The 20,427-nt window shown below is 33.5% G+C and overlaps 1 protein-coding gene across 3 annotated transcripts in view; it reads left to right on the plus strand.

Annotated features, from left to right (window-relative positions):
* Nucleotides 1-20,427, plus strand: part of CTNNA2 (catenin alpha 2) — a 1,246,345-nt gene that overhangs the window by 1,160,546 nt on the left and 65,372 nt on the right. For all 3 annotated transcript variants that reach the window (XM_049784907.1, XM_049784908.1, XM_049784909.1), the window contains exon 13: nt 10,496-10,647. In XM_049784907.1, coding sequence (XP_049640864.1) covers nt 10,496-10,647 — 152 coding nt within the window. The remainder of the gene's footprint in view (nt 1-10,495; nt 10,648-20,427) is intronic.

Below are 20,427 nucleotides of genomic sequence, written 5' to 3' on the forward strand. Positions count from 1 at the left end.
CATATTTTGGGAGAGATAAACCTATGCCTTTAATAATTTTATTTTACTAACTTGGTGCTGAAAGCAAGTTATGATTTCACCTGGGTTTACAGTTATTTGTGTTCAGAAATCCCTGGTTATAAAGAAATCTGAAAATATTTTCACTAAATGTTCTTGTTTATAAATGATTCTACTGGAATTCAGTATCTGTTCTGTATTGTTTTCCCAAGGTGCTGAAGAACTACATTATAAAGATACACAATTCTTTAATTTTTCAAGAAAGATATATACAACAATTATAAGTTTTTAATGCAGAAGTGAGATGGGACAAGGTGGATACAGGGAGATTCACCATTATTACAGATATATGTGTCATAGGTTGAGAATAAAATGATTAAACAAGCAGTTTAAAAAGCAGTCCTTTTTAGTGTCAGCTTGTCAAAGCAAAAGTAAAATACACAGATATCCAATTCTATGTGATTAATATCAGAATTTAGAATGAATTTCTGGAGACTGTAAAGGGCATAACACTTCTTTGTAACATCAAGGGCATCCATGATGAGCATCTGTGCCAGCGCCAGTGAAGTGGTAGCAGGGTCTTTGCTGCTCTTGATCTTGAAATACAATGCTACTGGTATTCTCTGGACTTGCTATCCAGGATGACACATTTTTGTGCTCACTGAAGATAGTAGACTGCTGCCTAATTTCAGAATCTATAGCACAAGATCATAGGTGATTTCATCAAGAGGGGGGGAAATGCACTACCAGTCACTTTCTTAAAGCAAATTTGACATGTCATTGGAGTATGCCAGAAATATTTTGATTCAGAGAAATGGAAAGTTTTGTAACTAGAGGACTGTAAATAACAGATGATCATAAGATTCTTCAAAGTTGACCTTCAAAATGATATCCCACTTGGTTAGATTTGCTATAATTTCTTTTATAACCTAACACTAGCTGATTTCTTCCTTGTGATGAAGCCCTTTCTTTAACAATATCAGGCAAACCCACTCCAGTACTCCATTATATTGCTTACTCATTGACACTTATATATATGCTATGCTGTTTTATGAACTAACTTTATACATAAAACATATATACATATGAGTTATTATATTTATTATCCATTTACCTTTGTATTTCAGGGGTCATTATGTTGATTCCTAACTAAATTTTATTACTTGATATCTGAAAACCTTGACTTCTTCCAAGTTTGATTAGTGTTGTCATGAAAGCATATTTATTTGTTTAACATATAATTGATCAAGTAAAATTCCTATTTGGTCTACTACCCCTTTATACGCCCTTTGAAATTAACAGTCAAGACCAGAACAAATTAAATGACATGCAATACATTCTTAGCAATTTTTTTTACTATATTTTAATTCTTCAGGCCATACTTACTGCCAGATTTAACTGTTTTATCAAGCAAAATTTACCTAAACAATGTAAGTTAAATAAGGCATCATGTTTATTTCTTCACTCCCAGAGTTTCAGAATTCAGTGTACCATTCATTCCTCTTAACTTACAAAACATTTGTGATTATTTTCAAAATGCTTATTTTCAAATACAAGAGAACTTTCCAAGCAAGCATTTTCCATGCTGGGGAAAGGAATTTGTGTCTAGACAAGAGCAGATGGATGCCCCTGATTCTTTTAGGAAAATTACCATGAGTGGAATTTAAAAGTCTTTTTTTAAATTTTTCATCTTCTAGACATTATTTTTCATTTTTTAATCAAACAATTCAACTCATGGGTTATGTATGGCCTTCTGGTACTTGAATTTGATTTTGATGTTTGAAATGTAATTTATAAAGTTTCAAGCATAAATTTATGAAATGGCAGCCTTTTGGAACTCCCACATTAAGAATAGTCTACTGGTGTGATGAAGGAAAATCCAAAATACACTCAGGATAGAAAAATTAGGACTAACCAGAATAATGCTATGGTTCTCTAGAAAAGCAGAAAATTAACAGTTATGAAATAATGAGCAGATTAAGAAGAGCTACTTTAGCCCTTGCTCTGTATTTTAATGTACACTATTTCTAACGTGATTATCTACAGAGGTTGGGGCACAGATCAAGTTGTAAAGAACATGCATAGGTGAACTAGGGGCCCTAAGTTTCATTCATAGCATTACCTGGACATTGAATAACTATAGGAAACATTGCACTGTGAGCAATGAGTTTCACTGAAAAGTTGAGTAAAAATTACCAGTAGAAAGAGTAGTACAAGGTAGTCTATCATTGATCTAGACTAGTATCTCAAAGTGGATGATACCACCTACCTGGAGAGTGCTGGAACCACAGGGTGGCATGGGGAGGTGATTTGGTTGCATTTGGGGGATACTTGCTGTTTGTTAAACAAAGGTAGATTTCTGGAACTGCTGAGTGATTATTTTTGGGAAAAAGGCCAAAACCGTCTGCGTACATAAGCTTACATTTTACTTTTATTTTGGTTGAACCCTGTGTTTGTTGTTACGGACTAATCCCTGGCTCTTTATTCAGGGTTCACTCCTGGCAGTGTTTCAGGGCACCATAGATAGTGACAGGGATTGAACTATAGCTGGGCACACACCAGATGACCTAATCTGTCTGTTAATTCTGCAGCCAAGATAAGTAAATTTGAAAACATAAAATTTTAAAGTTTGAATTAATATAAGAATAAGTTACTATTTTGACACTACTATATCTGTGTTACTTCCATGTAATTTTGAAGAACGTGAGGGAACAACTCATGAGTTAAATTCAATTAGCTAATATAGGGTAGTATGAATTTGATAGACGATGATATTAGATTTATAACAGTATTTTATCTGGAATATTTTGGAAAGAATGTGTTGTTTGAGCTAGGTAAAGTAAATTCATTTGTTGCTACCTGTGAGCTTTTTTGGTAAAGATTTTTAAATTTGAGAGTTTCTTTCCAAATGGAACTATTGAGGTCATAATGGAATATAGTGTTTAACACTAGCCTTCTTAGAAATCATATGAAAAGAAAGATTCTAGCAGTGAGTTAATAAAACCTTATCTGGAGGGCAGATTTCACAGAAAATTCATTCGTAAAAGCACAACACTAGCAGAATGAGTTGGATTTGCCAAGGAAAGAGAGGTGGAAAATGAGAAAAATCCATTTAAAAATATATTATACAATTTTACAAATTTCAGAGAATTTAGTACTAACTTTTATAATATTTGTATTTAATTTGTTCCTAGAGGCTTTCATTTAAGTGATGCATTGGGTAGTCATACTTCTAAATTCTCACTAGAGGAATATGAGGTACTTTACCTGCTCTAAACAAAAGGCTATTTCAATGGGTAGAGTCATGGTGTAAAGATAGCTACATAATCATTTACTGTGAATACTTTTATTATTTTCTTTTCCAAAAATAGAAACCTACCTCTGGTAATGCTTAGAAGCCAAATGGACTTTACTCAGTGGCTATTTTGGGATTGGGAATCCCATTCAGGTCTTCATGCATGGTGGGAATGTGCTTACCACTTGAGTTAGCTCTCTGCCCTTCTGCTATGAATGTGTGTGTGTGTGTGTGTGTGTGTGTGTGTGTGTGTGTGTGTGTGTGCCATGATTGGCATTCATTTTCTAGTCCATCTCCCTTGCTATATTATATTGATTGAAGCAAGTCACTATTAACTATAAGGGGTAAAAGAGTCCACACAGGGCTGAATACCAAAAAAGAGTGACTATAGGGATAATCTCAGAGACTGTTTCCCACACAAAATATATTTGAAAATACATAAAGGGACAAATGACAATGCTAAGATTTCTGAACAAATCCAAAAATACGAACTTTATAGAGACACATATAGCATCTGGCACAATAGATCTATCTTCTCTTTCAATTCCAAAACTTAAAAGAGTTGTTGAATCAAGATAGAGCCATTTAAAAATAGGGAAATTCCTCAATAGTGCAAACGGAAATGTGAATCGTCCATCAAGATGACTTGAGAGAGAAAGCTGCAGATGAGAAGGAAAGATCTGGAAAATTAGACAGAAAAAAATGAAAAAAAAAAGGATATATATTTCAAAGATAATAATGGTCATATCAAAGAAAAGAAAAAATGAATGCCAACACTAAGAAAAATTTTTCTTTGACTTAGTTTCAAAGATATTGATATTAATCTTAGAATAACAAGAGAATCACTGTTGCTCATGTAGATGAAAGTTATCATCAGAATTAGATTGTAAATTGGGGTCAGGAGTGAAAGGTCTGCATAATGCAGGAAATTTTAGCCAAGTACTTCACCATTAATTTGACCACTGTAACGAATAGAACACTTTCTGCTTCTAGTGGGAATCTATGCTTCTATAAATCATAAAAAAAAATGAAACCCAATTAGTCCTATAAACATTTGACTTTAGGCTTTTGTAAAACCTCTCTTGAGGTGTGGTGGAAAGCAACCCTAGGACATTCTCTTAAGAATTATTAAGCTATTTGTTAAAACGACTGAAGAAATCTGAAATAATTGCCAGCTCCCTATGGGCTTATCCTCCACTTTTTTGTTTTGTTTTGTTTTGAGGTCACACCCGGCAGCGCTCAGGGGTTACTCCTATATCTGCGCTCAGAAGTCGCTCCTGGAAGACTGGGGGGACCATATGGGATTCCGGAATTTGAACCGGGGTCCATCCTTTGTTGGCCGTGTACAAAGCTAACGCCTTACTGCTGTACTATAGTTGTGCTATCGCTCTGGCCCATAATCTTCCACTATTTCTGTGCATTGTCAAAGCTACAAATTTACTGTAACTTGTATCAGTACCTGCTATACCCCAAATGAGAAATCAAGCCTTTGAGGGATGAGGTGGGGAGTTACTTAAGCAATGCTGGGAGAGAAGGGGAGATAGTAGCCTCAAGTAGGTACAACTTCAGGATGGGTTTTGTTTGTTATCTTATTAAAGTTTGAGACACTGTTTAAGCTAAGTAGTAAGTATGGAGTTTTAGCCTAAAATAGTATCATACTCACTGATTTTAGTCCATGGATGCGTTAAATTGTGCATCTAGATTGGATCCTAGTGAATGTCAGTCAGAACTTCCTTTGGAAAAATACTAGTGGTTTCAGTGAGGGGTTCTTATTTGAACATATTTGGCCTACTGTTTCTTTTCAAGAAAAATTACTCAACCACCCCATAAATTTAAATTCTTCAAGCAGACAAAAATTGACACCCCTCAATTGCACTGGAGGCTATCCCCAAATCTATGTTATAGCACCCTTTTCAGAAGGATGTTAGGATGTGGTATTGCCCACATTTGGAAATACTGTATATAGTTTTCATATAAGCCATCTAAGAATATTTTACTCAGTGCTTTTTCCTTATAATTTTGGTCTAGGAAAACACCCAAACACTAACAATAGCAGCCCTTCCACGGAAACAAAACCATTTTTGAGGACCTGCTTTTGTTCTATTTCTTTGTGCTTAAAGTTTTATTTTTACAAGAGCCTTTCAACAACATTGAGGACTCTGTAGTATATTCTGTCCTCTTACTGAGGGCTACTTGAAAAAATTACTTAGCATTATTTGGTAGAAACTATTTTGTGGAACAAATGCTGTGCCTTGAGAAACAACATTAACTAATATTTTCCTGCTATAAGGAATACTGAAATTGCCTTACTATCACCAAAATTAATACCCAAGGCTGAGATTTCTGCTAGCCCTAATTCTTTAACCAATTCTAACTCTTCAAAGGGAGACATAATATTTGTAATGGGAAGAGTATAATACACTAATAACAATTCTAGCCCCAAACCAATATTGTATTCTCCTGGTTTTTTTTTTATTAAAAATCATTTTCATTTCTATTTTGTGTTGACATTGTCTGAATTGGTTGTTCTCCAGAACATGGACCTCATTTATTCTCTTTCTTATAATAAAATATGATTAAAGGGTCACACAAGGAATATGTTGATTGACTGAAAAACACAATTGGGTGACCGCTAAGTTGCAGATATTCTTATTTAGCCTTGGTGAACTAATAAAGGATGCAATATTGAACATTTCTCCTTGCTCAGTGGTATTACTTCAATTCAGACATTCTTAAAAGGATTCTGAGCTCAAGTTTCTGAAAGGTCCCCAGAGTCCAAACCTAGAAAGCTCACTAATAACTTGGTTAATGACTCATGAAAATATTTAATAAAATTACCGAACTAATATAAAATGATGGGCAGAGAGAGACTTTGTATGTGAAATGTGATATTGCACATTTTGTCCCTGAAATAATTTATGACAGATGAGTCCTTTTATACATCCTATTCTTTCACTTCCTATTCTTTTCCCAACTGGATAAATTGGCCATGTCAGAATTATGAAGATTTAATATGCAAAGAGTGAAAGAAGAGATGATCTCTGCCTAGAAGGAACTTTTATGTGAAAATGAACATAAAGCAATGCAAACAATCCTAACAAAATGAACGAGGCATTGTCATAATCCTTGTATAATTAGTGTTCTATAAAATGGCAGAGAACAACCAGTTGTGAAGTGTCTAGGGTTATGAAAGATTCATAATGACATTTAATTCTAAGACAGATATTGTAGAATGAAGAAAAGATCACTTAGGCCAAAGAGAAAGAAGCCCTTTCAGAAAAGAACAAATTTATCATGAGCAGTATGCTGTGACATGATATGTTTTCAGTTCTCATTTGGAGAAATTAAAGTCATTCTATCAAATTTGAAACATTGGATTGTTTCAGGAATAGGTAGAGAGCAATTGTAACTCTAGGAAAGAGCAGGCATTTATGGCTGATACTTGGTACAGATATAGTTATCTCTGTTTCAAAGGGGTCACTGGAACAGTTAAAATTGGGCTGAACTTTATAGTTACTAGAAGATAGTATAGTTGCAACTATTGAGCCATTTACTTTCATCCTTCTAATTAGTCATTTTGTCCACTCTTCCTTGGCTGTCAAACTTTACCTCAGAAGTCTCCAAAGGGGGTATAGGCCAGATAATACTCATTTTTGATTTAAGGAGCAGCACTAAACTAAACTGACCTATATTTTATTTTATTATTTATTTTATGCATACTTAATACTAATTTTGTAACTTTGGAATGGTATCGGGGCTTAGCATAGTCTCGTGTGTGCTAAGTATATCAAAGTGTAGCTAACTATATCAAAGTTTACTCAAACTTAAAAAATGTGTTTACCACTTCAATTACTCTTCCAATATGTAAAATAGTATGTGCAGTCCAGTATCCTGATAAATGATGGAATACTGCTGCTATCTACTTTTTATCTGTCACTGACATAATTTAGAAGGTAAAAACTTTTATTACCATATCAGTGATTGTTAATAGATGATGTATGCAAACCATAAAGGCAACAGAGCTTTGTTCCAATTAGTGGGAAGTAGAAACAATAGCTCTCTTGAGGTAATTGGAGGCTTTTTTTTTTTGCCTCAGAATCACTTTGGGGATATCATATTATTTTAGACAAGGCCAGGTCTTAGACAAGAACTTATTATTAATCTAATAGCTTTGGTTCTCTGAAGATGGAACATGGTTTTATAAGATTTGTTTTTCTATCTTGGAACTTAAAATTTAAGTAAATATAAATCAAAAAAGAGAATGGAAAGATAGTTTAGCTGTCTTAGTTAAAGAGCAGTAGTGGTAGTCAAGGTCTGAATGAGTAAGTATTCAAGTATGAACTTTGAAGCAGAACATAAGGAAAGATGTTCTGAGTATAAAGAAAAGATTGACTTAGGGTCACATTTTTTGTTGTAGTAAATAGGATATAACTCAATGAACACATTGCATGGAGTTTCTTGAGGAGCACCATAAGGTCATTGCAATATTTTAGCTAAATTATAACTCTAAGTCCTCACTTGAAAAGGAAGGATTCTGCATTACTACTTTACTTCCACCTCCCCTTATGAAGATGGATTGACTTATATTAAGTCTATTCAAAAAAGGACTGTTTATATCACTTCTGATCATAAGTAATACTATTGTTCATATCTAGAACCCATATCCTTAATCTCTTGGAAGACTCTGCTTTCCAAACTTGGGCAAGCCTAACACCCTTCTCCAATGTTGGGGTGGTAGAAAAAATACTGATCTAGAACAAAATATTTCTTCATTCAAATTATCTTTTTTTTTAATTTTCTCAATAGAGATAAAATATCTCTTTATTTTGAGTTTTTACTACGTACATCGAGAATATTATATATTTATTGATTATATGGGATTTCTTTTTCTTAAATTGCTCTAACACTATTTTTCTTCCTTATTTTTAAAGACAGTTACATATACAAAAATCTATGTATTACTAGCAGTATATATGTTTCTAAAATTGATCATGATGGTAACTTAGATATCAAATAAAAAGAGAATGCATTACCTCAAATTATCAGTTTTGTAAGGGTAGAGAATTTGAACTTTCATTTAAGAAAAGCATTATGCAATGATGCAAAATACATAAAAATGATTTTATGCACAAGTAGGTAAATTTGAAAGATTATTTAGTCATATAAAACAGTTTATTTCAAGCACAATAGGTAACTGGAAGGGCCTGCATTTAAGTTAAATATTTTCTTAGATTTATTTCTTTATTAATGTGTAGTATTTCTTTCATTTGCCGAAATTCAACTCAGTGGTTACCAAAATGCTTTTTATATAAAAACAGTTCTATAGCTCAAATAAAAATTTTAAATGTTACAAAGAACCAATCATAGCAATTCACTTATAGAAGGAAATATGACTTGTATATTATTTGGTTTTGATAATTTTCATTGAAATTCTTTTGAAAGAACAGTTATTTTGTTTTCTTATAACCTTCCTTTTTCATAACAACATTTGACATTTTCTGGTAAAATAAGTTTTCTTTTCTAGGAATACTTTATCCTGATAACCCTGGCCCTAAAGAATAAAGTAATTTTTAGAGCTTCTCAAACTAGGGATCAAAATAGATGTTAAGCTATCCAGAGGATAAAAATGTGTATAAAGACAAATCAGGTATAAAAGCTCAGAAATGAAAATAGATGGATGATTTTTATTTGTTTTGTCCTTGTAATAAAGTGAATTGTTCTTTTGGCTTTCATTTGCCATATGAATTGATTGTTTCAAGATAAGAGCTAAGAAAATTTGAATTAAAAGTTTTGAGCATCATTGACTCAGCAACATTTTTTAAGTAGTAATTTTTTAGACAAGTTTATTTTCCATAAACATCTAGTGTATATGAAGGCTTTTGTTTGCTTATATGTTTGTTTTGCCACACCTGATGGTGCTAGGGTTTACTCTTGGCTCCACACTCAGAGATTCATGTTTGGCAGAGCTTGGGAGGATAATATGAGGTGCTAGCTATTGAACCTGCATCAGGTGTATGTAAGACAAGTACACTACCCTCTGTACTATTTCTCTGGCTCCTGCAGGTGTCCTTGCTAAAAGAAAGAAGCATGAGCATTTTAGAAACTTATCCATGAAGATTTCACATCAAAGTAGTCCTGGTAAAATTGAACAAAGTCTTCTCTGAAGCAATTGTTCTCCTGAAGGCCTAGACATTCTTTAAAAGTATTTTAGGACTCCCCACTCCCTCATACCTTCCCTACAGTTTCTTCAACCACCTCCACCTTCTGCAATGCCTCAATTTCTGCATTCCTATCAGCAGTGGTATGAGTAATTTAATCTATGCTATACAAGGGATATACATTAAGGTATCTTATTTTGGGCCAGAGAAATATCACAATGGTAGGGTGTTTGCCTTGTGCATGGCCAACCCAGGATGAACCTGGGTTTGATCCCCAGCATTTTATATGGTTCCCCAAGCCTGCCAGGAGCCATTTATGAGTGCAGAGCCAGGAGTAACCCCTGAGTGCTACTGGGTGTTGCCTACAAACCAAAAAAAAAAAAAGTATCCTATTTCTCATCTGATTTTATTCATTTATGAGGTTCTTTGAGTACCAGCAGGTATCTAATAACTTTGTATATTTTGCCATAATATACTAAATTTAGATGTTTTATAGACTCATAGCACTGGAAAAATTGGTTTCACATTTACTTCTTTATAATTTGTTATTACTCATTATTTGATTTGTATTTCTATTTTAAACACCTTTTTTTTACTTAGGAATGCACAAAATTTTCTGAGTAAAAATAATTATACATGATAATAAAAGTTTAAGAAGACTTGTTCAAATAATCAGGTTTAGAAAGGTCAAGAAAATTTGACCATGATTTAAGAACAAGCATCTAGTGCAAATGGAAATCAACTCAGATTATCATAACATGGAATCAGTTGCTAATACTATACCATAAGATTTTCAATGTGGAAAGTTAACTTTCTCGTTAAGACGTAAAAACTCTTTATGAATACTATCATTTATCATGGGATAATGGTGTGCTTCACCCATCGAAAGAAAGGTAAGTAGTACAGAGACTTCTAAAATAGGTCTACTTCTGGCTCTACTTGAACTGTTGAAATGTCCGGATCTTGTCTTCATGCACAAGAGTTCTCACCAAGAAGCACTAGAGAAAGATTCGCAGATCTCTGATTTTCCCTTTGCTTGACACAGTGATGCCACGCTTTGCTGAACAAGTAGAGGTTGCCATTGAAGCTCTGAGTGCTAATGTCCCTCAACCATTTGAAGAGAATGAGTTCATAGATGCCTCTCGCTTGGTGTATGATGGTGTTCGGGACATCAGAAAGGCGGTGCTGATGATCAGGGTGAGTTCTCTGGGATTTGGAGCTGATCAGAGCTTCCAGCAGAGTCCCAATGTATTTACTGTCTTAATTGTTTGTGATTTTTTTACATTTATATCTGTTTTTAATCAATGAGATAAATTACAAAGTTGTTGATAGTTGAGTTTTGATTATACAATGTTCCAACATACAACCCTTCCCCACTGCTACCAATTTCCCCAGCTACTATCCTGTTGTCTCACCCCACTGAACTCCCAGTCTGCCCCTGTATAGACATTCTCTTTCCCTTTCTATCTCTTTTCTTGCCCATTTTCCCCCTTTAGGCATTGTGGTTTGCAATCTTGTTACTTAAGGGGTATCAAACATATATCACTTTACTTCCTTTAAATTCCCAGTTCTTGTCCAGAGTTCTCATTTCCAAACATTTTTGTCATAGTGGTACTTTCTCTGACTTCACTGTACTTCCCATTTATACTATGTATTTGTTCAACTGGTTAGCTTAATTTAGTAAGCTTTGATTCAACAATTAGTCAAACAAAATGAACTTTATTCTTATAAAATGATTAATTTCAATGAGCTCAAGCTAGTACTGACTGTCCTGCAGAGTCAAGCTCTGCCTTCTTACTTGCATTATCACATAAATTTCATACTAAAATAAGGAATGTCTTTGTTATTCTGTGTTCTTTTACTAACATAATCTTTGAATTTATTTTTATATTTTGTATTTTTTTGTAATTTTGGGGTCACACACAGTGGCGCTCAGGAGTTACTCCAGGCTCTGCACTCAGAAATTCCTCCTGGCACGGGGGACCATATGGGATGCCTGGATTGAAACCACTGTCCATAACTGATCAGCTGTGTGCAAGGCAAATGCCCTACTGCTGTTATCTCTCCAGCCCCAGCATCTATTTTAAACCAATAAAGCTATTCTCTATTCAATTACTTCAACATAGTAAATAATAGATGAACTTCTTTTCTTTATGTGCTTCCTAACATGCTTAAGAAGTATCTATGATATGTTATTTTCTGTTATGTTAATCCTATAAAATTTTCATACCTGGTATTATTTCTCCCCTAAACCTATATATCTAACACAGTGTCTTTAATACAATCTGAACACGTTGGTATTCGCAAAAGGGGACTCTCTTTGATATCTGTATTTAATCAACTCCTCTCTCTTGGAAGTACAGATAGAAACTTCTGATTTTTCAATTAGCATGTTTTCATCATAAATGTCTTTATTTTATAACTTGTATTAGATAGTGCTAATTATAGTTAACAACGTAAGTTCAAATGGGAAGTTATGGGCTCTCATCTGTTTTTCATCAAACTTGTTTATTCTAGGACTGTCAAGCTCTTGAAAGATTTTTTAAGACCCCTCTATATTCTCCCTCAAAATTACTGAACTTTCTTTTGTTCTATCTTTTGTTTTGTTTTGCTTTTGGGCCACACCCAGTGACCCTCAGGGGTTACTTCTGGCTATGTGCTCAGAAATCGCTCCTGGCTTGGGGGATCATATAAGACTCCTGGCAGCAAATAGAGGTCCGTCCTGGATCAGCTGTGTGCAAGGCAAACACACCCTACCACTGCACTATTGCTCTGGCCCAAAATTACTGAACTTACCATAAACTACCTTTAGCTGTTTTTACTTATGATAGCATCATGCTATTTTCTTTTATGTTTGTGATCGTTTTGGACTGTAAAATTTTGGAAAGCAAATTCTGCCTCTTGATTTTATTTTTTGGTTCACTGTGGTAGAGTGTCTGGATAAGCGGTTAATACCTTTTGAAGAGCAGGCCAATCAGTGGGAGAAAAAAACCACATAGGGAAATAATAATAATTTGAAAAACTGTGAGAATTGGAAGAAAGGACCAGGAAATATTCTCAGTATGTAAGAAATTATATCATCTTTTCCCAATACATACTAACTTGTGAAAAAAGAAATAAGCTATGAGAGTTAAGGTTCCAAAGAATTTGGCTCTAATTCCCACTCTAATCCTTGAGACATATTTCCTCTTTTGCCATTTTTTCTGCTTTGTCAGCCTTCATACTTTTGTGATAGCTATTCATCTAGGAGATTGAAGAAATTTATATCCATCACTTATTTGTTCATAAGCTGTAAAAATATAATTATTTGATAAAATGGAATCTTTTTGTTACATGTAGAGTCATTCCTCTTTCTTGACATTCAAATTATTTGATCGGATGAATTTCACACTACTTAAAATTTAGGAAGAGCGAATATAAAATTTTTATTTTATTATTTTAATTTTATTTATTATTTATCTATTTATTTATTTATTTATTGTTTTGTGTCACACCCAGCAGTGCTCAGGAGTTACTCTTGGCTCTATGCTCAGAAATTGCTCCTGGCAGGCTTTGGGGACTATATGGCATGCTGGGATTCGAACCACCGATCTTCTGTATGCAAGGCAAATGCCTTATCTCCATGCTATCTCTCCGTCTCCTATTTTTATTTTTTAACTTTTAATATAAATCTTTATTTAAGCACCATGATTACAAGCATTTTTGTAGTTGTGTTTCAGTTATAAACAGAACACCCCCATCACCAATGTAACAATTCTATCAACAATGCCCCCTCTTTCCCCACCCCTGCCTGTATTGCTATTTTTATTTATCATTTTTAAATGTTTTAATTATTATTTTAAAAATATTCAGTCCATACCTAAATGAATTCATTTTGTATACAGATAACTGCTTGGTTTGCTTTCTGAATAATTTGATTACATTTACTTAAAAATAATTTATTGCTGTAGGTCAGGAAGAAAGGTGAAAAGAAATAGATTTTTTCTTCTAGAAAACCTAAAACGATCCTTTCCTCTCAAAGTATTGGTTATACTTAAAAACTAAAGAATATTTCTTTTTTTTTTTTTTAAAAAAAAGTAAATGCAGAGGATTTATTGTACAGTGAATAGGGCACTAGCTTTGAATGCTACTGACCCATGTTCGATCCCTGGAACTCCATGTGGTACCTGAAGTCCCACTAGAAAATGAACCCTGAGTGAAGAGTCAGGAGTAAGTCCTGAGCAGATCCCCAAAACAAAATTAAACAAAATAGCAACAGAAACTCAATGCAGAAGGGATAAAGTGGTCAAATTCTCCATCATCTTGTCTCTCAACAATCAAAATATATTTAATAGTTGGATTTTGGTTCTCCCGACCTCAGCTCTAAATAATACTTATGTGGGTAATTTGAATGCAAACAAAGCTTATCTTATTTGATAAGCTTAATTTTGAGAATCTTACATTGCTTTGCAATAGATCCATTCTGATTTTCTTCAGAAAATAGTTTACTTCATGAGGAAGAATGTCCTGGGTGATATTAATCATATAGGAGTCTCTGTTTATACTGAAATAGTAATTTTAAAAGTACATTGACAAATATAGTTTTTGAACCTACATTTAGTTATTATTTACAATGGCTGCATTCTACAAAGATATTATGGATAGTGAATCAGTTAATTCAAATATTCTTTCTAAGCAATTTGCAGAATTAGGTTCTGTGGCCACATTTTCACCAATTAACCAATATATAAGCTAGTTTTATGCATGCTATTATTAAACTAACTTTTACTTTATAGATATTGTTGTTTTATTAGCACTAAATTCTCAGCCAACTACACATAACTCATGTCTGGAGGAAGCTTAATCACAACATCTTTCTCTTCAAGAAATATCATAAACCTTTCCATAGTTAAGAAAAGCAGATAAGACTTCAGCTGCATTTGGAGCCCATGCTAATCAGAAACTCAACAAAAGGCACAAAAATGCAAAAAATAAGACATTAAAAAAGACCATGAATATTTCACCTCAACTGTAAATAGATACATTTGGGTGAGCTGGATGTTTTTGGCCAACTGCATATGATTGTGAATAAACATCAAAGTATTGACTTGGTAATAACTTCATCAAATAGACAAACCTGCAAAAAGATTTTATTAATAATAGGATCTTGTATATCTTTAAATACAAATATTTAAACATTTAATATTAGCAATTAAAGTAAGTAGTCAGGAAGATATTTACATCTTAATGTTGAGATATATCTAGCCCCAAAGATAATTTATTATAAGGATGAAGCACCAAAAACCTTACTAATCTTTTATAAGTTAATATATTGCCAATCAATATAATTGTGCTTGACACTTTAAAAGTAAGACCAAGGAAAACAATTGTACCTATAACCAGTTTCAGATGAAGTTATAGATAAACTACAGACCTACTAAACTATACATGAAGGTATTCTGAAACATTGTAAGATTTGGAAGATCTGAGGGAAATATGTATATAGCTCTCTCAAGTACTCTCAAGTATAATGAAATTGCAGGTCATTCAAAATATAAACTTTAGGTTGGAATATTGCATTTAATGACATTTGTGAAGATGGGTCATTTATGTTTCAAAGTTGTGTTTCAAAGTTGAGTTTGACCATCCAATTATAACTCATGGTCTTAAAAGTAGAACAATGTGCAACAAGCAAACCCATGTTATAGTCAACTTAATTCAAATTTAACCAACTTAATTTATTTTATGTTCTATCTGCTTAATAATCAAATGCATTCTTTTATTGAAGCTATAAATTTGGAAACCTAAGGCTTAACTAGTTTTGTGTCTTTAACATGCTAACATCCTTGTCTATGCCTTATTACTGTACCCATAAAACACTAATTCAAACCTTGATAATTTGTAGCTTTCCATGAAATATTTTATTTCTTCTTTCTTATGGAATTAATTTCATGTATATATCAGAAGTTAATGAAGAAGTTGTTAAATATCACATTATTAGTATTGCAAATTGTGATTATAGTATTTGTTATAGTTCTAAGATAAAAGGGTTGAAAACTATTAGAAATGATTTTTTAATTTAAACACCATGGTTACAAGGTGGTTCATAATACAGTTTTTTCACACAGATAACTTTGTTCATGATTGAAATACAGTCATATATTGTACAAACAACCTTCATCAGTACACATTTCCTGCCACCAATATCCAAATTTCCAATTTAGAAATGATTTGTCATATGTGAAAAATGGGTTAGCGTAATATAGTACTATCAACCATTGATCAAAAAGACTTCATAAGGCCCCTACATTTGATTCTAACTAAAAATAATTTATTTATTTTTTAATTTAATAATTTAATATTTATCAGTCATTCATCAGATATTTAATTATTACTAGTTGTTCCATAATCCTGGGTTGTCCTAAGGACAGAAGTAAACAAATTGGGACAATATCATATTCCTAAAAAATTATATTTACATAGAGACTGAGTACATTTATTGGCTGTTAAAATAGTTATTGTCTGGGGCAGAGAGAGATACAGTACTGTAGATAGGACGGTTGCCTTGAACACTGCCAATCTAGACTCAATCTCGGGTACCTTATATAATCTTCCAAGCCTGCCAGGAGTGAACTCTAAACACAGAGCCAGGGGTGAGCCTGAGCAACACCAGTGTGTCCGTACCAAAGGAGAAAAAATTAGTTATTGTCCCAAAGAGAAAACAAAGACAGAATGAAAGGAATATAACACTATGTGCATATGGGATTTGTGAAAGTTGGTCACTGATAAAGCTACATTTGATAAGATGTTTGGAAAATGAGAAGGAAACAAGTCTAAAAATAGAAGAGAGAAACATCCTCCAGAAGACAGGAAGGGGCAGTTACCATCTACAAATCACATTGAGTAAAGTAGAATGTACTAAAATTTCTCAGCAAAAGAATAACATAAACTAATTTAGATCTTAATGGGGTTAGGTGATTTATTATGCTGGTGAGAATAGGCTATAGAAGATAAGGGCAGAATTATGGGGAATGAGTTAGAATCCAGAGTAATTCAGTTCAGAGAACCCAAAGCTCTCTTAGTCCTGAGCAGAGGGACTCCGTTTACTCAAAAGTTTTTGTCTTATTTTCTAGTTTCCAGTTAGTTAGTTAGTTAGTGTTAGTTAGTTAGTTGATGTGGTCTAGAACTCTGTATATCTCTATTAAAAGACTTGCCAGGTCTAATATACTTTCTGTCGTCCTCATCTTCTTGCTTTCAGTGTAAGTCTCACATTCATTAAAATCTTTAAGTGGTCCTTGATGCATTTTTCTTATGTCCTGAAGAGGATTTTGTGTTTTCATTTTGTGATTTTCTAAATAAGCTGTTAGGGGAAAAGATTGAGCACTTGATTGGGGACCAAAAGCAGGCGGACTGATCCTGCTGTGGAAATAATATGTGGTGTGACCCTGGACAAGTCACATTATTATCTTGGAACACTCTAATAGGTTTAGAGTAATCTCAGAAACTACTAGAGGATAGCTGTTTTAAAGACAAAATACCTGTAAGCTGGAATTTTACAGAAGAAAGTCACATTCACAATCTAAATGAGCTAGCCATAGAACCAGAGAACTAAGGATGGGTTTTGATAGCTATGATATCTTGAAAAGCTATTTCTATCTGATAGCAATTCAGAGCTTAGACTGAACTCTGGTTTCACTTGCCTTATCTCTAATTTATGCATTTTGTTTATTCCTTTTGCCTTACAACACTATCAATACAGGTCTAATTTTTTTTCTCATGACTTTCTCAATTGGCAGAGGTCCTTGACCAACTTAAAAAACATACAAACACTGATAATTTAAAAAAAATAATTCAAAAAACAAAAGCAGAGTAAAGACACATTTACATAAAATTAGTAAACTGCACATATAAGAACTATTTATATGCAAGACTTAGATAGCTTTGCTGCATCTTTAAGGCACACGAAATATTTTAAGTTCCTCTATTTGCCTGCTGGCTTTTGTGACAATTAAAAACATAAGCTGTGGAATCCTCAACTTTCTGGGAGATGACTTTGTGGAAAATGAACTATTGTGAACCTTTTTACTCAAAGGAAAATGAGGATTAAATCTATTTCATTAACTTGTTATAATAAAATTCCTTAACTCAATATATGGCATCTGGTGGGCAGTAAAAATAATTGTTAATATTTTTCATATAATTGGTGTGTATTTTATTAAGTTTAAGAATTATCATTGTGGGCCAGAGAGATAGTACAGTGGGTAGAGTGCTTGCTTTTTATGCAGCTGACTAAAGTTTGATCATAGCATTCCATATGGCCCCCTTGAGCACTAGCAGGAATCAGCTCTGAACATGATGACTGGATGTGGCCCCAAAACAAAAGAAACAAAAAATCGATAAAAGAAAAGAAAGAATTTTTTTTGTTTGTTTCTGGGCCATACCCTGTGATGCTCAGGGGTTACTCTTGGCTATGCACTCCAAAATCGCTCCTGGCTTGGGGGACCACATGGGACACCAAGGGATCGAACCTAAGTCTGTCCTGAAATGAAATAATTATAATTGCTATTAATTTAATTTAGTTTAGTTTTACAGTTTTATTTGCACAATATTGTTTTGAATATTTTTGAGATATTATGATTGAAAATAGTATTCCCAATAAATGCTTTAGGCATACAATTTACAACTGGCACAAAGAGAGTGCCAATATTCCTCTACTTCTGTTCCTAGGTGCCTCTCTCACCTCTTTGCCTTTTGGCAGCTTCAGTTCTCATTTTGGTTGGCATGCATGCCAGGGTTGGTTTCCACTGGCAATTGTCTATTCTCTTGCTCTTACAAAGCATTTTAGTATACTTTGATCCTAGAGTCCTGTGTGGAAGGCAGGGAAAGTCTCAATTATTTTCTGTATTTTTTGAGAGATAAGAGAGTAACACAGAAAGCACACAGTGACTTGCCAAAGATGCACATTTGTGAGTGGCATAGTGAGGCCCAAAACATTGAAGTCCTCCGGGTCCATATCAGTTTATTCTTCTTTTTCCACTCTTTTTTGTTGATTCCTGAGCTAGAGTCAGTTGAGTAAATTTGCATCATTATCAGCTTTTTACTGCCAGGTGTGTTTATCATGGACTCATCAAATAAGTACACAGATCATGAAAATGTTTAGATACAGTACTACAGACACTGTCACATTCTCTGTATTCAGTTGAGTGAGGTTTTCCCTTTTATTTTGCTTTCTTTTGCAAAAACTAAAGATGAAAAGTGCTTGCAATCTTGTCATCTTAGCTGTCAGCAGAATTTACCAACCTACTGTAATTGTTCTGCAGTGTACTCTGGAAGAGTGAGAAATGATCAGAGAGATTGTCTCTGCCACAATGAAAATACAAGCTATTCAATGCTCACCTCTTCCCTGCTTTAGCTAATAAAGGGGGTGAATATGATTTCTTTCTTTTCTCTTCCAATAGAACTATGAAAGAAAATTGAGCATCTGTAGATGACTGAGTGAATGTTAATAAGGTTGGTAGTGAGAGAGAAGGAGAATAAGAGGGAGATGTCAAAGCTTGGAAAATTACTAGGCATAATGTGATATTGGCATGAAGGATCCCATTTTATGCTTGTCTGACCAATCTCAAGGCCTCATCAATAACCACAGCTGATTAATTGCAGTCAGGTCACCAAACAAACCTGCAGAATAAAAATGTGCCCCTTTGATTGAGAAATGGGTAACTACATCATCAGTTTTGTTCATTGCAAAGACAGTTATGGGTGTACTTACTGTGTCCAACAATCAGTTTGTGGATGACTGTCACCTTCCAGGCTGCTGAGATCTAGGCTTCAAAATCTCATACTAACTATAAGTGAGATTAGGCTCTTCTCCTCATCACTCCCCAAGATGACTGCCTTCTTTTTTATGAGGCTCAATAGAGAAAATGCTCCAAATCTGACTTAGAAGCCTTTTAGCAAAGTATAAGGCATGACTCAATTTCCCTTTCTGTAAAAGTTTACGTTTCTGTAAAACTGTGTTTTAGAATTGTTATGAGAGTATGTAAACCACTTAGAGAATACAATGATGGCACACGGGAAGTAATGGATGTTTTATGTTATTTTCGTTAAAGGTGGGAAAGAATTTTTCCCAGATTTTTTTTCCCAACACTTGAGTTGTTTACATGTGATGAATATTATAAATAAGATATTGATGTAACTGTGCCTACAGATACATATTTTTAATTTAATACACATATATAGAGAGGCTGAATTACTAGATCACATGGTGATTCCATCTTTAGCTTTTTCAGGACTTCAAATGCTGTGTGTCAGTTACTTTACTATTTTATAAAACCATCAATAGAGCACTGTATTCATACTATCACTTGTTATTTCTTGTATTTTTGATAATAGCCATTCTGAAAGTTGTGAAGCAGTATTTCATTATGCTATTAATTTTCCTTCTCCAAGTTACTAGTGATGTGTATACATCATTTTGTGTCTATTCAGATAATTTTTACTGTTTACATTGCTATAATTTTATTCTAGTTCATATGTATATTCTTCAACATCTTATTTTTTATGATTTTCAAAGACTTGCTTCCAATCTGTAAGTTATTGTTTAACTATTACTGTTTTTATTTACTGTGCAGAACTCCTTAGTCTGATGTCATATAACATTTTTTAGTTTAAATTGCTGCTTGTGTTTTAATTAATCACTTTTTGATAACATTACCAAGCTGCATGCTAAAGTGCTCTTCTCATGCATTTTATTCCAGAGATATTTTGGCTTCAGGTCTTAATTTTTCAATCCATTGTAAGTTAATTATTTTTGTGAGTAGTTGAGGTCTGGGTGAAAAGTCATTTTTATGTATAAAAATTTAGCTATCTTATCACATTATGAAAAAATAATTCAACTACTAAAACTCATGACCTCTTTATCAAATATTATTTGATAATACTTCATAACATTTTGATTAAAATATAATTTTTTCTATAGAGTTGAATTTATTTCTGGCT

The sequence above is a fragment of the Suncus etruscus genome, chromosome 12 (assembly GCF_024139225.1).
Source record: "Suncus etruscus isolate mSunEtr1 chromosome 12, mSunEtr1.pri.cur, whole genome shotgun sequence".
Taxonomy (NCBI): Eukaryota; Metazoa; Chordata; class Mammalia; order Eulipotyphla; family Soricidae; genus Suncus; species Suncus etruscus.